This window comes from Corvus kubaryi, unplaced genomic scaffold, assembly GCF_017639235.1.
Source record: "Corvus kubaryi isolate FWS band 111438036 unplaced genomic scaffold, C.kubaryi_AGA036_p1.0 37395, whole genome shotgun sequence".
Classification (NCBI taxonomy): domain Eukaryota; kingdom Metazoa; phylum Chordata; class Aves; order Passeriformes; family Corvidae; genus Corvus; species Corvus kubaryi.
The window spans coordinates 4617465-4633918 of record NW_024581134.1 but is presented as its reverse complement, the minus strand read 5'-3'; the positions used below and the strand labels follow the sequence as shown (position 1 = coordinate 4633918).

Sequence of the window (16454 nt, the reverse complement as noted above, 5' to 3'; positions counted from 1 at the left end):
CACTCACTGACTGCTCTCCACGAATAAAACTCCTTAGAAGTGATAGCTGCCTAAAAGCTGCTTTTCACATTTGGGCACATGATCTAACTGGTAAAACAGCTGGTGTCTGGACTGTAAGAGGAATAACTCAAATGTAATCCAAATATTTCAGATGTAATCCAGCCATGGCATTTCTCATTCCTGGTCTTAACGAGCACATTCATTTCCCTAAAAGCATGATCAACGTCTCGTGAGCCAAACCAAAGCTGCATCAGCCTGTGGACAGAGGTGGATTGAGGGCACTTGCACCTCTGCTTGTTTAAAGCAACATCAGCCCTTGCTTTAGCTGAAGTGATGATGATTTACAGCTGAGCATCTGCCCTGCAGCTCTGCATGTGGATGGAGTGAAATCTGTAGCACTGAGCGGGGGAGGCTGTGCTTGGAAGACACAGGGAGAGCAGGTTAAGCTGCTTCGGCAGACATTCCAAAATGTGCAAAAAATTAAGAATGAACATCCCTCTGATGAGCATAATGGCTGAACTGTAAATGCTTGTGTTGTAAGACAAGGGAAAAGCAGCACTGGCAAACCTCAACATTATTAGAAACAGGCCCTTCTCCTTGAGGAGAAGTCTTTCGAGAGTTAAGAAATGTTTCTCTAGGTTTTTCACTGACTTGACTTTAGCTGTTAGTCCCTGATTAAATAAAGATGATGAAGTTCTCACAGCAATTCCTAAATATTCATAGAGCACCTTCATCTTTAAAGGAAATTTTGTGATGATTTGAAAGCATAACAGGAACTGGAGGTCTGAATCCCTTTTGTTTTACCCAGAGTGTAGCTTCAAACCTGTAACTCCAAATCAAACACTTTGTGTTATCTGGGAAGTGTTGTGAGACTGGTATGAGATCTCATACAGGGTTTTCTGAAAAGAGGAATGGAAAAATCTTTTAGTGACTGTACCATTAGTTTAGGATTGTCCTAATTTCATTGTGAAGTCTTCAGTTGGACACAGAAGCTCTTCTACACTTCAATTTTTCATTAAGGCTATTTTTGTTAGTTCCATCTTGTGATTGGTGGTGCATATTTGCATTTACAATACACATTTAGGGAAGATGGACTTTCTCGTTAAGTCATTTAATAATATTCTATATATGAATCAAAATCTATGTATCTAATATTTTTTTCAATGGGGAAATTATTCCATTAACTACTGATAAAGGGATTAATGTTGTTAAATCATCTGTGCTTTTTTTTTTTAAATTATGTTTGTATTTCTTTGTGTGGCACTTCTGTGGCTCTGCTATGATTACTACAAGCCATGAAGTCTGCTTTTAGCATCTGGCAACAGTTTGGGGTTTTTGAGCATGGAAGATAACAGGGTGAATATTCCTGTGGCTGCCAGTAGTCATTGCAAAAGATAACAGGGAGATTATTTGGATTCCCCAGATTTCTAAGCTGGTAAATCAGAAGGGTAATTTCTCAGTGAAGGCACTGATGTTAGTGTTTAACAAAGGAATTTGTCTGAAATGAAGTGGTGAATTCAAATCAGAGTATTTAGATCATATTGGGAAAATCAAAAATAAGCTCAAGAGCTACAGAAAGAAACAGCATGGTATAGATAAGAAAAAAAGTTTCTTACTGTGTCTTTGCAAGCAAGGAGTCTCTTAAATGCCTGAACAATTTAATCATGAAGTTGAAACTCACTGTGCTTCAACTGGGATAAAATCATGACCAAGTAAATATTCTGACTACAGCCTGACAGGCTGAGTCCTCCCAGGCAGCCAAAGGCTCTTGCCCATGGATGTGTCTGACTGAATCTGCTCTAGTCTTTGTTTTGGGTTGAAGCAGAAGAGAATCCAAAATTAATTATCACTAATGGTGCTAGGAATCTCATTGAATGTCCAAACAGTGGTAGAGCTCCACATTTTCACAAGTCTTAAGTGGTTAAAGCAGCCAGGTTCCTCTGACTTTTCAATGGTTTGGGCATTTAAGTTGCACAATAATAATAATATCCAAAGGCAGAGGTTGTAAAAACGTTAAAGCATATTCAGACTGGTTTATCCTGGAAATTCTCTTGAGGCTGGAAAGAAGAAATCCTCAAGATCACTTTGTATAATAGCACCTTATCCAAACATATTTAATTCATTTTAGTCCTCTAACAGCCATCTGTGCAAGACAAAAGAACCTACATGGAGGGAGAAGCATGTGCTTGAGTGCCTGGCAGATACAACAATGGTGATTTTGCTTAATAATCTTACTCTGGAAGTCACTGGTGTGGGTTTTTCAGTGTCACCACTCGAAACTTAAGAGACATGCTGATAGCTTTATTGCTAAATGAAAATCTTCCCAAGGCAAGGTCTAAGAAGATGTTTTAGAGATAGAAGCTGCTGTTTGTTTTCAAGATGTGTAAATAAAACCCTTCCTGGTGGTTACTGTGAAGATGACGCACTGATTTGGCTGAGTCAAAAAAGTGCTTTCAGTATTCAGGAGTAAAATGAATGCTGCTGTGGCACTTTTGAGGCAGTATTTTTATAGCTTAGAACTGGAACTCCCTGTGTTCCTGAAAGACAAATACTCTGGTTTACATCTAAGGCTGATCTTTGCCAGAAAGGATGTCCAGAGTAGAATTTTAAGTCTGATATGTGTCATATTGGGACAGAGGCCCTCCCATAGACTCTGACCTTCATAGGCTCAGCAAAACTGTGTTGTGCTGGCTAGAATAAAATTTCTATTGAAAACCAATTCAAAATCCAAAATTTGATATAGCTCAACTCATCTAACAGTCTAGGAAACTTGTGTCTTATGTTCAGGGCTTTATCTCATTTTACAGCTCCTCTTTTTATGTTAAGAAGCAAACATCTAGTCCAGAATGGTGTGGGCTGGATCACAACCCCAAAAGTGTGTCTGGAAGGTGTCACTGGCTACACCTTGAACTGTTATCCCAGGCATTAACATCTTTTTGCTTGAAGCAGATAAGTGGGAGAACACCTCAAGGTGCTGTCTGAAAGAGATGAGGAGTCTGGGAGAAGAGGATAAAGGATTTTTATCCTCAAGAAAGTGTCTGAGAGAAAATCCATGATTAGTAGGTACTGGAACCTAGGCTGAAAGCAAACCCTGCTGGAAAAGGGATGTGGAAAGGAGGAACTTGTTGCTAAAGGGGTTTATTCTCTTTAATGTGGTGTTTAGACTTATGCTTTTTGACCTTTAAAGTCTGTGCATTGCCACTGGGCAAGGGAGAAATATCTCCTTTGCAGGAAAAACAAATCATCTCCCAGACTAATCCGAATTTTCACTCCAGACAATGTTTGGATGACTTGACTTTAGTTTTGCCACAAAATATTCAATGTAATAAAGAAAATAAATGTGACTTTGCTGAAATCTGTCTGATACTCTTTTATAAACAGCAAATTCCCTTCCTTATAATGGAGCGATGGAGAATTCCAGCTGCATCACTGCCAGCCCCCTGAGACACAGCAGAAGGTCAGACTGGACAAGATCATGGCCCCTGAGCCAAAATGATGCTCATTATCAGGCAAAGGAAATATTTTCCTCATCAACCAGAGCTGGACAGTCAGGAGTACTGACCTGGGAATAGTTTGTTCCACACTGGTCCAGTCCTGAATAGTTCAGTGCTGTGAAAAAGTGTGTGTGACTTTTTCCAACCTCCTTTTCTTACTGTTTTTATTCCCCATCTGAGGGAGCTCATCCAAGAATTTGATAGACAAACATGTTTTGAGGAAGCAATAAAAAGATGTAGCTAAACAGTGGGTGGGTGGCCTTTGAGTCTGATGAACTGTGAGTGGCCTTACAGCCCCTGTCTGACCTTGGCCACGTTAGGGTGTGCCTGGATGAGATGTCAGGGACTTGCTCTAAGGACTGGCTTTGTCCTTGACCATCCTGTTTTACTGCATTTAATGCAATAAAAGACATTTCCCCTGCTTTGGTGCATGGCTGCATTCAGGTTTTCTTTAAAATGCTGTTACTACATTTACCTGTTTTTCATCACCACCTCAAAATCAGAGTAAATTCTCATAATAGCATTTTCCAAGAAAACTTCAGATTAGTGACCCCAAAATGGTGCCTTTAGGATGGAAAACTCTCACTCTTTCCAAGAAATTTAAATATATACATTTTTAACCAACTAAATTGGGACTTCCGTTAATTTTTTTTCTCCCCACATTATGTCACAGTTGCTGTAGCTTTGGAACAGCTGAAAATCAAGTTTCATAGGGGTTGGAATTGCTCTGAATTAATTGGTTTACATGATCAGGATAGACACGGGCCTCTCTCCAGTGTCACAGCACCATGGCAGTGGCAGGGTAAAGTCTGTGCACTGCTTCCAGGGGAGTTTGGACATCTTGCTGAGAGAATTTGATGTTGCCTGAGGTGAATCCTGTCCTAAGAATGGCATCTCTGATTGCTGCTTATGAGGAAAAATCACACAAATTGTGGGAATAGGTACAAGGGGAAGAAGGCAGGAGGCAAAGTTTTCTGGTAAATTCAGTGAGAAACAAAGTGTTATTCTCAAACAAGGCAGCTTTTCTCCAGAAGAAAGAGAAGTGCTGCAGTTCTGTAGCATCACGAACTCAGGTAGTGCAGCAAGAGGTGGCTTGAGGTGGTTGGTTCCTGTATGAGGGTTCTGGGAGAACAGCAGATCTTTCATTGCAGTCTGGAGTGGATTTTGGGCTGCAGTGGCAGAGGACTGGCAGGGCTGCAGCAAACACTTTGTTAGGAGGTTCAGAAAAAGGTCAGCCCTAGGGCCCATCACTGAGCCCTTCCCAGCCCTGTCAGCTTTCTGGAGAGAGCAGCTGTAGTGCTCCAGGGGTCAGGTGAAACCTAGAGGCAGCCAAGATACACACCATGTTGCCCAATTGCAATTTTTTGGGGTTTTTCTTCCAAAACACTGGTTCAGATCCTCCCCAAATAAATGTGTCCCATAGGCAGGGCAAGGCTGGAACTCCTGGACTGAGTGTTAGTCACCACTAACCCAAACTGAAAATGGAAAAAAAAGAACACTATAAAAATGTCTGTGATGCATTTGATTTTGTAACAGGATTTAGTGGAGAGGGAGGAGGGGGAAGAAGCATTTCTCAATCCCCAGAGAGCTGAGTTTTCTTTTACACAAGGCTGGAGTTCTTCCCCTTGCTTATGTGTAGCTCAGTTTCTGTTGGAGCAGCACTGGGTATCATCTTGCTCTCAGGAGCTGATGCTGCTGGATGATGGGCATGAAGTTTCCAGAGGAATTGCACATCCCGAGCTCAGGGTGTACAGACACAAAGCTGGGGCTAAACCTGCCTTTTGTGGGTTTACATGGTGTAAGAGCACTGACAAAAGTCCTTCCTGATCTCAGCAAGGGCTTTTTCAGTCAGGTCACATCTGACCCCAGGTTTCTTTGGATGGAGATTTCTCTAAGAACTGTCCCCTGAGGGGTGACTTCTGTTTTTTCACTCTGCAGGCAGGCTCTTTTTCAGCCATAACAAGGTTGTAAAAGACTTTTTGCATGCACTGGAGTATCCAGCGCAGTTGGGCTTGGTTGTTTTGCTTCTTGGGGCTAACTGCAAATACCTTGGCACACAGCCTGGTCTGGGGAGCGTTTCTGTGACCATGCCAGCACAGCTGGGCTTTATTATAGGATGGACAATCCCATTTACCTCTTCAGCTCCACAACCACGGGGTGCTGTCTTTGCTGCCTTCCTTTAGATGAGGTTGGCTCAGTGTCAGCTGCAGCCAAAGCTGAATTTTTGCATCCATGTTCAGAAAGAATTGCCTTTCCCCCTGCTTCCCCACACTGTCTCTACAGGAGCTGACTCAGGATGATATGAGGGTGGGAGAAGAGAAGAAAATGGGAACCATTCTCAGCTCTGACAGAATTCAAACTGCTTTTAAAAACTTTAAAGGAATGGTTACTGGGCTTAAGTAGATCAGTCCGATAGTGCCTGCCTCTGTCTTATGTGCAAGCAAAGGTGGGTTGGATTATTTTTCATGCTAGGGCTGAGTTCTTTAAAGGGTGCTGGAGAAAGTAAGCTTGGGTGCTTAGGCAGCAAGCAAGAGAAGGGATCAGGACTTCGAAGTGCCTGGATCACATCTCATGTCAGTGTCCTCTGATAGTATCTGGCTGGGTCCTCAACTATCCTAAATTGTCTCTGCTGGGAGCATTGTAGAGAAAAGTGATTTTTTTTAATTTCTATTTTTTTACATGCTTGGAGCAACCAGAAATGTTTAAAGATCCTCACAAGGACTGCAGAATAATATATTGAAATAGCGCATTTCTAACTTGTGTTGGGGGAATTGTGGCTTAGATAGATAAAAGTATTCCTTAGAATTTGCTGTATGGCACAAGTGGTGAAGACCACAAAGCTCAGAAGAGGGCAAAGAGCTGCAATGAGCTCTATCTAGGTTGTGCCTCAGTGTTATTGTGTCTCATCTGAGCCACGCAGTGACAGTGACCACAGAAGCTTTTGTAATGACAAGAGAATTCATGACAAAAGAGACAGAATTGGTGGCATTTTTACGCTGTTCTTTAGCCCCAGAAGCCCAGGACTCTGAGGTGGTTTAATCAGAAAGGGTTTATCAAGCAGGATCCTGGAGAATTTGGTGACTGGTGGAAGGAGGGAGGTGCTGTTTCTGAGCTCTGCTGTTCCTTGCTTGCTTTGGGCCCCGGCAGTCAGCAAATGCTGATCTCATCCATAAATGTTGGCACTTGGCACATGCTGCTCTGTTTTGCCTCTGAGGACTTCGTGAGATGCGAGACACACTTCAATTAAAAAATGGCAGTTTAATGTCGTTATTTTTATCAAAACAAACCAAACAAGATATTTGTAATACACAGCAGTGCTTAATTTCTTTCTAAAATTAATTAAAGTTTTGGCTTCCACCAGTGACAGAAAAGTTTGGACACTTTTAACCCTGATGGCTCCGTTTATCCCTCGTTTATTATTCTAACAAAATAACATTTTGAAAGGAAAAACAAACTAGAAATTACTAATGCCAGAGATGCCAGGAAATGGGATATGAAACTGGAATCTAGCCCACGTGGATGTGGGATGTGTGCTACCACCATGAAGGCCAAGTAGCCAAGTGATGTCAACCCCTGCAAGTGGGTGGATTTACATCATCTGAAGTGCCAGCCTGGAGGTCCTGCTGCCATTCCATATCAGAGCATCCAGGGAGGCTGAATGGACCTGTCCATGATGCTGATGAGCATCTTGTACATGGCCAGTTTTCCTCCTGGGCACCGTTTTGTTATCCAGGTTTTTGTTAAGGTCTCTTAATAAGCTTTGAATTTTCCCTAAGTGCAGACACACATGAGAATTCCTGACAGAAGATCAGTGTCACGTAATGATCAGTTGCTTGTTTCCCAAAAGGCATTTAAAATGTCAGCTGTTATTTAATGAGAGAAGTCTCATGCCAAAAACATAATTTTCTTAAGAAAAACGGCTGCAGCTCCATGAATTCCATGCTGTGAGCTGACTTCAGGTGCCATTGGCTAAACCAGCCCAGAAAAACCATCAGCTGAGCACTGAGGTGGTTCTTTGCTCTGGAAATGTGGTCACCTGGCACTGATTTGTCAGAGCCACATCAGAGAGATGCGTCTCTAGTCTGTAGCCAGGCTTGGGTTGCACCCCTGCTATTTTGGGATCATCATCTTTAATTATCAAAGGGCAGAGGGAATCCATAGGTACGGAGCACAGCTCCTTCCTCTGCTGCTGATGGCAAACAGGACAGACTGCAGGAAATCTGGGGTCTCCTGCCATTTTGAGGTGAGAGGGAGTTATTTATTCTGCATTTCTAATGCTTGGACATAGGATCATTTCCACAGGGTTGAAATTTTGGGTGATTAAACTGTGAAAGAGCAGAATTTCCTACCACTGCCTGCTTTGCCATCCTCTCAGCCAGTGAGGAAGGGCAGTGACTGACAGGAGAGTGTCAGGAGCAGTCACTGGGTTGAACCCAGCAGGTTCCACACCAGTTAGGGATGGTCCCATTACCTGTTTGCTGAAGTGTTTGTGGGAGGTTCCCTCTCCATTCAGCAGAACACCTCTGCCAAGGATTTCTTGGGAACAAACACATCACTGCTGCAAAATGCACCCGTGTGGCTTCCCCAGGGTCTGTGGAACTAGATGTGCTCCCTTTAGTGCAAGGGGAAAGCCAGGGAGGAGCAAGGAGACATCCCAGGAAGATCCAGCCATGCTCTCTGGGAATCTGCACGTGAATAGAGATGGAGCCAGGAAAGGAGGAACAAAATGTTCTAACAGGAGCCCGATCCATGAGAATTATGAGACCCAGAGAATAAAAGGTGCTTCACAAAGAGGTATTCTCTTCCTCCTGTGGGGTTGGGGTCATTGCAGTAACTCAGGCTGTTGCTGAAGGAGGGTTTCCAGTGTGGCAGTGAAGAAAGGAGAGGCTCAGAGCTCAGGTGTCAGCAGCATCATTTCCTGCTGCTTTTCTTGACTGGAAGGATGGTGTGATCATTTCTGGGGTGGAGTCTCCAGTAATCTCTGGTTTGCTTTGCCAGGACCTCTGTGAAGACCCCCACCTATTTGTGAATGGAATGAGCTCCCACGACTTCCACCAGGGCAGGCTGGGGAACTGCTGGTTTGTGGCTGCGTGCTCCTGCCTGGCTCTGAGGAAAAGCCTCTGGCAGCAGGTGGGTGACTGATCTGTGTGGTGCAGGAAATAAAGCAAATAAAGCAGGCTAACCTTGGTTGTTTCCCTGCCTATCAGCCAGTGTTTTCCTCTCTAGGATTAATAAGGGGTGAGTTTTGGTGGATTCAAATCTTCCCTTTCTTTAACAGTTTATTTTTCATGATATGAGACCTCCTCACTCCACACTGAGCACCCAAGAACAGACAGAACAAAGCCGGAGAGCGCAGCGGGTTCTTTTTATCTCTTTCTGCGGATCAGTATGAATTTCACTTTCCTGAAATATTCTTTGAAGTGGGGCTGTGTTTCACTGTGTGCCAAATTCACTCTCTCTTTTTACTGCTTCATCTGTGTAGGGTCAGCTGCTCATGGAGCTGAATGCCAGCACGGCCCGTGTTCCAGAGCAGTCTGCCCCGGGAATAAACTCCACACAGGGCACTTGCTGAACCTCCCCTTCCACGCTTTCTCAGGTGATTCCAGACTATAACGAGCAGGAATGGGACGCTAAAAACCCAGGGAAATATGCTGGGATTTTCCGTTTCCGCTTCTGGCGCTTTGGAGAGTGGACAGAGGTGGTGGTTGATGATCTGCTGCCAACTCAGAACGGGGAGCTGATCTACTGCCGTTCCAACGTGAGAAACGAGCTCTGGAGTGCTCTGCTGGAGAAAGCTTATGCTAAGTATGAGCTGGTTCGTTGTCCTTGTAGTCCTCAGTGTTGTCCCTGTTCGTTTTGTCTTTCAGTTCTGTCAGACTTTCCATAGTTTTTAGTTTTGCTGCTGGTAGAGAACCTTAAAAAGACTGAAAACTCTTTCTGTAGTCTCTGTTAAGGATGTAAACCATAAAGGAGCGCCACTCAGTCTACTTCAGCAGTATCCTTAAGGATCCTAGAGACCAGGAAAGATTTATCTGCAATCTGCTTGGGCTTTTTTTTGTTCTGTTTTGTTTTTCCCTTGGTGAGACACAAACATCTTCCCTACATTCAAGCCAAATTAGAGCACTCATCCCAGCCCCCTGTAAACTGAGAATGTTCTGTGTTGCCTCCAGGCTGGCTGGATCCTACCAAGCCCTGGATGGAGGCTGTGCTGCAGAAGCCCTGGTGGATTTCACTGGAGCAGTGGCAGAATCCATTAATTTGGCAGAGGGCAAATATGGTGAGGTTATTTCTGAGCAGATGAAGCTGTTTGAAGACTTGATGAAAGTGCATAAAAGAGGAGGGTTCATCAGCTGCTCCATTTCGGTGAGTACAGAGAGCTGGATTTCAAGGGTTTATGTCAATGAAAATATTCTGGAAGAAATACCATTATTGGTACATTGAGTATGTCCTTCCTTTGCATGTTTGGAAAAGCTTTGTGTGGAGAAATCTAGCAAGTGCTTCCAGCCCAGTACAGCTCCAGGAGCCACTAAATACAATCACAACTGCTTGTGCTGCCACTTCACTGTGTGTCTGAATTGCTGTTCTTTCTGAATGGTCACAGTTGTGAGTTGACCTGAGATAAATCCATCCTAGTTTACAGAGCAGATGGCTGCATTCAATTGCTTTATTTCTTAGAGAAATCTCTTTAGAGAAAACAGTTCTGGCACTGAGCTGCTGAGACTTCTTGACTTTGATTGTGCCAGTGCAGTCAGGGTATCAGTGGAGCTGAGCTGCAAGGCTGAGCTCACCTGGTCATTTAGGTGATGCTGTTTGACAATAATTAACCTGTAGAACTTGCCTGTGAGGCAGGTAACTCAGTGCCCACATTAGCAGGCCATGGCCCTGAGGTTCCCATAGTCAGTAGACAGGGGCAAACCAGTGACAAACTGGGCTGAACTCCCCTTCTGTATAATGTCAGGCCCTGATGGGGTAGTGCTGAAATTCTCACCTTGTCCAAAGCTGTTCTCACGTGTGAAGGGCTGACAAACTGCCACGGCACCTGAATATTTCCTAAAAGATTGCTTTAAAATGATTTTTCAAATCATTTATCATGGACCATTAACCCAGCAGCCCACAGAAAAGGGATCATTTTCGGGGATTTGCAGGGTTGGCACTAAGTGCACTTCAGCATCTTCCTCCCATGGGCCCTGCTTCAGTTTAAGACCTTAGCTGAGGCTGATCTTAGTTAAATCACTTAAACGTTTTGCTTTCATTTCCCCATCTGTGAAACGAAGATGATTCATTCAGAAATTCTTGTGAGTATCAGGAGAGTTGTGGAGTTGTTAAGAACAACAGAAAATCAGCTGTGTTTGGAGGTTCCTGACAATGTTACCTGTTTAGCTGACCCTGGCCATGCACTGTCCTGGCACCTTCTGGGACACAAACTTTAACCTAATCTGGGACTAACGTGGGACAGAGCAGGACTCCTGAACTGTCCCTTGCAGCAACATCAGGAAACAGCTCAGAAACAAAATCGTCAAGGTCTTTGAGTTTTGTTTTACCTTTCTTTTGTAAGGCCTGAATTTTTTATTTGGAAGAATTCTGTCTGATTTGCTCAGACCAGGCTGGCAGAGCAGACTTCCTGGTGTGAATTGTTACTGCAGATGTTGTTTCTGGAATGATAGGTTGCTCCCAAATGCTAAGGCACTTCTGTTTCTTAACATGGATCTGGTGAGGGGATAGACTCAGTACAGGGAGCTGTATTTTAAAAAGCAATTAATTAGGCAGTTGTAATGCTTTCACTGATGCCTGGCATTATGTTTCTGCCTGCCAAATTAAACACAAATGCTTCTAAACATTGATTACAGAGAGGCCATTCCTAAGTTTGCCTGCATTTGTCATTTTTTGATGTATTATACACACAGTGGAGCTTGCTAGGTGTGGAATATTTAATACTCAAGTGGCTTCATTGCTGCCTTACGAACATGTCATCATTTTCCTTGGATTACAAAATGGCCCTGAGCATCACCATGTGGAAATGGGAACAGACAGGAGATGTTTAAATATCTCATTTGAATAGATAAATAAATAAATATTTTTGGAATGAGGTGGGAAAGGCCAGCAGTGAGAAAAGCCTGGGGGATAACAAAGGCAGCAGGAGAAGTTACAGACTCCCGTGCTGTCAAGGATTCCTTGTTTGCTTTTAGTTGTGAAGAATGCGAGTGAAAGTGTGACACTGGAGGGAGCCCAGAGCCAGTGGGAATGTCAGCCAGTCTGGGTGGAACACTTGAGCTGATTCTTTGGGAGCTGCTGTCAGCGAGAGGCACAGAGGGCTGGGTGAGACTCTCACAGTTGCCAGACCATCTGTCAGTTCCAATTTGACAGAAATTTCTCTTTTCCCCTCTCTCTTTTTTTTTTTAATGTGATTTCTTACCTTTGGGGACTGGGCACTGTTATATCAGTGCAACATTTGCCTTAGGACAAGGACCTTGTCTGTTTAGACCAGTTAGATTTTGAAAGGGGTAAAAATATCTGAGGAAGTACTATGTGCATTTCATAACTCTGCTAAGTCCTCATTTATATTTAAATATTCGTATGTTTATACTACTATATTAATGCATAATGATAAATTATAAATAATATATTTGTATTTAAATATTTGCATTAGTAACACCAAGAGACCATACCTCTTGCTCTCTCCACCACAGCCGAGGCTTGATTGAGCATTAATTAGGTAATTACAAGGATCTGCACCGAGTCAAATCTTCTTTCCTTGATGTCCAAGGGAATGAGTGTCTCCAGGCCCTGTGGGTGATAGCCCAATATAGACAAGACAGACTCAAGGATGGCTTGGCTGGATTCAGTGAAGGTGTGGAGAATCTGGATCCAGGACCATCAAAACAACTCCAGCATCTTTGTATGATGCTGCTTTTCTGGGTTTAGATCAGGAGATTTGGATGCATTAAATGAAATTGTGCTCTTTTTCAGAGCTTGGCTACTTTTATGTATTCTTAGATCAGCATTTGATCAGGCCTACATCATCCAACAGGACAGTTTAGGGTTAGTTTAGGGACAGTTTAGGGCCAGCCTGTCCACTGCTGCAAACTGGGATTCTTATGTGGAGTTTATGATGGGCAAACCCAGTTCCTAAAGCACCCTACAGATCTTCCCTTTGCCACATAAGAGAGCCCTGCCAGGACTGAGTGAGCTACAGGACAGGCTTCACAAATGGCTTGGAAGTTTTTTTGCTTTTGCCTGTGCTCTCCCATTTTTACCCACTGCCAGTAGTTCTTCCTGGGTGTCAAATTTATTCCAACACAAGAGCAACCATTGGACTCACCAGCTAAATTCCTGAGTGTCCAGGTGAGGACACCCCCAGAGAGCCTGGGCATCAGCATCCAGAAAAGCCATTTTTTAAAAAGGACAAGATTTTGAAAGGGCTGGTAAAGGTTGTCCATCAGCCCTGTCTCCAACTCTGAGGCCAGGACGAGACAGACTGGCTGCAGCAGGCAGGATTCCCCTGTGCTCTGGAATTGTCTGGCACTATCCTGCCCAACCCCAGCCTAGTGAGCCCCTCGTTCTGATTCTGCTGTTTTCAAATCACTCAGGAAGGAAAACAAGCTCTCCTTGTCCTTCCCCTTGAACTTGGAGCTGCCAGGTTCCTCAGAGATGTGAGTTCTTTTTGTTCAATTGTCATTCTTCGTGCCCAAGGAGTCCCCTGGCCGTCCCAGTGAAGCAGAGACAGAGATGGGGCTTATTGTGGGCCATGCCTACTCCGTGACTGCCATCAGGAAGCTGCGTCTGGGGGAGAGGCTCGTGTTCTCCTTCAAGGCAGAAAAGCTGTTCATGATCAGGCTGAGGAATCCCTGGGGGAAAAAAGAATGGCACGGTGCTTGGAGCGACAGGTAAGAGCTGCAAACCCAGTGGCAAAGGGGTGAAGCTGTGCTGGGGCCACTGGAATTTGTGGATAAACACTGGTGAGACCCCCCTGTACTCAGGGAGACTCAACCTCTGTGCCATCTCTGCCCATTTTCCTCTGAGAAAATGAGCACGTCCTGGAGGAGTTTATGGCTCCCTGGACCTTATTTACTGTTTACATCATTCTTCTGGCACACTGGGAGAAAAACAGCTCATGAGTCAAGAACATGAGGCTCGTTCCCAGCTTCACCAGACTGTGTCTGTGACTCAGTTTCTCATCTGTCATTTCCAGCTGCTGGGGATGGTAAAATTGGATTTTAGATAATTCAAGTGGCGGGTGAAAAATGCTGTAAAAGTGCCATATTTGTGATTTCTTTCTAATTTCTTTCTAATTCATTTTCTAATGAATTTTCATGTGGGCCATGGGTTTAGCAGGCACGTCCACAGCACCAGAAGTGATTGCAGGGGGGGAGGTATTCCATCATGGGTGATTTATACATGAAAACGTGTGACAGTTCAGCACTGGGCTCACCAGCCAGGATTTAGTATTTAACAATGCAGTGTTCTCAACAACAGCATTTTAATTTCTTCTAATCCATGCTTTAGCTAGCAAAAATCTGCTACTTTCGGAGAGATTGGTCTGGGTGAAGTGCAAAGAATGCACAAAAGAGCTACTGTGTCCTGTTGAAGCTGAGCCCTTGGGGTTCTCCACTAGACTCTGTCTGACACAGCTGCCACTCGTGCCAGCGCTGAGGCCTCTGACAATGGCCCATGGCTTTTGGTCTAACAGAACTAAATCGACAATTTCCAAATAGTTAAAGAAAATGTCTGTTATGGTGGGCAGCCTCCCTTCCCTCCTGCCAGCCACCTTCGGCTTCAGCCTCCAAGTGCTTTTGGAGAGGCAGTGAGGAGTCGTGGCTCTGTCTGTCTGGTGTAACCCATCAGGGATGGGATCTGTGGTTGGGTTTCAGCAGGAGGCTGCTGGAATTTTGGGGGTGTGCTCCCCTGCAGCAGCAGGTGCCTGCAGGGGCTGTGGAGGCACTGAAGGGGCTGTGCACTGTAATGTTCCTCTGGAAACTGGACACTGTGCTCAGGCTCCAGCAGTTTGTTCTCAAAGGCTCCCTGGGGAAATCTCTGACCTCAGGCCTGTTTTATTTAGGTGATTAAAAGACAAAGAGAATACTCTGCTCTAAGTGAAGCGTTCAATAATCTCCCGAGGAGGAAAAGCAGGTTTCATTTGAGGGGCCTTCAGGGAACTGAGTCAATCTCCTGTGACCTTGGAAACCAGCTGTTTAAGTGTTTAAGAGTCCTAATGGAGGGTGTGACAAAGAAAATCAATAAGATTCTGCTCTAGTTGTGCCCATTTCCTATTCATCTCTTTCTTTGTTAGTAGCTTTCAATTCAGTTAATGTTTTAAAACTCCTCCTGAAAGCCTCACATTTTCTTCATGAATATCACCTGCCCTTTCTGTACTCTGATATTCCTTTTAAAACCATGGGCCAGAAGAGATTTTTACTTCCATTTTTTTTCCAGGTGAGAGCTTTTAATTTAAGTTAGTAATCATCTTTGTTATTGTTTTTTTCTTTTTCTTTTTTTTTTTCTTCTTTTAGTTCTGAAGAGTGGAAGAAAGTCAGCGATTCTGAGTGCAAGAACTTGGGGCTCACTGTTAAGAATGATGGAGAGTTCTGGTGAGTGGGAATGATGTGAAGGCTTTGGAGACACTGGCTACCCTGAGTAACTGTCATTAATCTGCCATTTAACAGCTCCAAAAACAGATGGGGATAAAATTATCCCAAGGTCTGTTTCTTTCAAATTCCCAAGGGATGACAGGGAAGAATAATAAAAATGGATTTAAAACTAGTAGAACAAAATTAGTAGCTCTCAATATTGTCTATATTTAGGACAATCTCTCAGAAACCAGGAGAACACCTGCTGGTTTACATGACACAATGCCAAATATTGAACACACTGACAGCCCTGTTTATTGCCTGCTGTGCCTGTCTGTAGGTCAGCCACGGCTGAGGCATCTATAAATAGAGTTGCAGCCAGTGAATTTTGATATTTGTTGATGTTTTCCAGCATGGGAATGAGAAGTGTTCATTCTCTATACAATCTCTAGAGCTCTAGTAATTTTAACCTTGCTTAAAGCTTAGATCCTTAGCCCAGCAGCTTCTCCAGCAGACGATCAATATTGCATCAAGTGAGCTGGCACGGCTCAGTGTGAAAAGAATTCTGTTGGCTTTGTCAGGACTGGCAGCTGCAGGGTTTGGCTCTGGGCCATTAATAAGCCAGGCCATGATGGTAATTCAGAGACCCAAGCAGTTTTTCAGTTGCTCTGCAGTCCAGCCTGTTCCTTTAGCAGGCACAGATGAGATGGGGTTGAATAAAAGCTCTGTCCAGAGTGCAGAGGTTTGAGTCGTGCTCAGGGGCAGATGTGACAGTAAGGACTCTAATAATGAGGCGTGGATCCTGCTTTAATTGCAGGTGATCTCTTTGGCCTTTATAAAATGTGTTATCAAATCCAGCCTGGGAGCTTCAACCTGTCCTTTAGGCTTAGGAGATGCAACAGAACAGATCCAGATGTGCCCAAACCCCCTGAGTGATACTGCTCTGAATTAAGCTCTAAGACTCTGTGATTGTGGCTTCACGAGTATTTCCACATGGAAAGCTTTCCAGTGAATCAGTTTGTCCCGTGGACAGCTGAGCAATGCCTCCTCATCAAATTACTGGAAGATTTTGTGTGTTGTTTTGGCTCTTTGCATGAGTATCACTGTTGATTTTTAAACAAACCATTACTTCCCTGGCGTTCCTTGGAGCAGGATGACGTTTGAGGACTGGTGTAAGAATTTCACGGATGTGGACATCTGCCGGACCGTGAACACCTCCTACTTCAGCCTCCACAAGACCTGGGAGAAGGAAATGATCTATGGGGCTTGGGCAAAGCATCCAGAGCCCCTGCTGAACCGCTCTGGAGGCTGCTTTGATAACAGAGAGACCTTCCTTCAGAACCCCCAGGTGTGTTTTGTGAGGTATTTGATAACAGATAGACCTTCCTTCAGAACC

General features: G+C 44.1%; 1 protein-coding gene across 3 annotated transcripts in view; it reads left to right on the top strand.

Moving 5' to 3' along the window:
• The window catches only part of CAPN6 (calpain 6), a 49327-nt gene that overhangs the window by 18887 nt on the left and 13986 nt on the right, over positions 1-16454 (top strand). For all 3 annotated transcript variants that reach the window (XM_042039977.1, XM_042039979.1, XM_042039978.1), the window contains exons 4-9: positions 8493-8624; positions 9091-9299; positions 9665-9857; positions 13185-13378; positions 15002-15079; positions 16211-16406. In XM_042039977.1, coding sequence (XP_041895911.1) covers positions 8493-8624; positions 9091-9299; positions 9665-9857; positions 13185-13378; positions 15002-15079; positions 16211-16406 — 1002 coding nt within the window. The remainder of the gene's footprint in view (positions 1-8492; positions 8625-9090; positions 9300-9664; positions 9858-13184; positions 13379-15001; positions 15080-16210; positions 16407-16454) is intronic.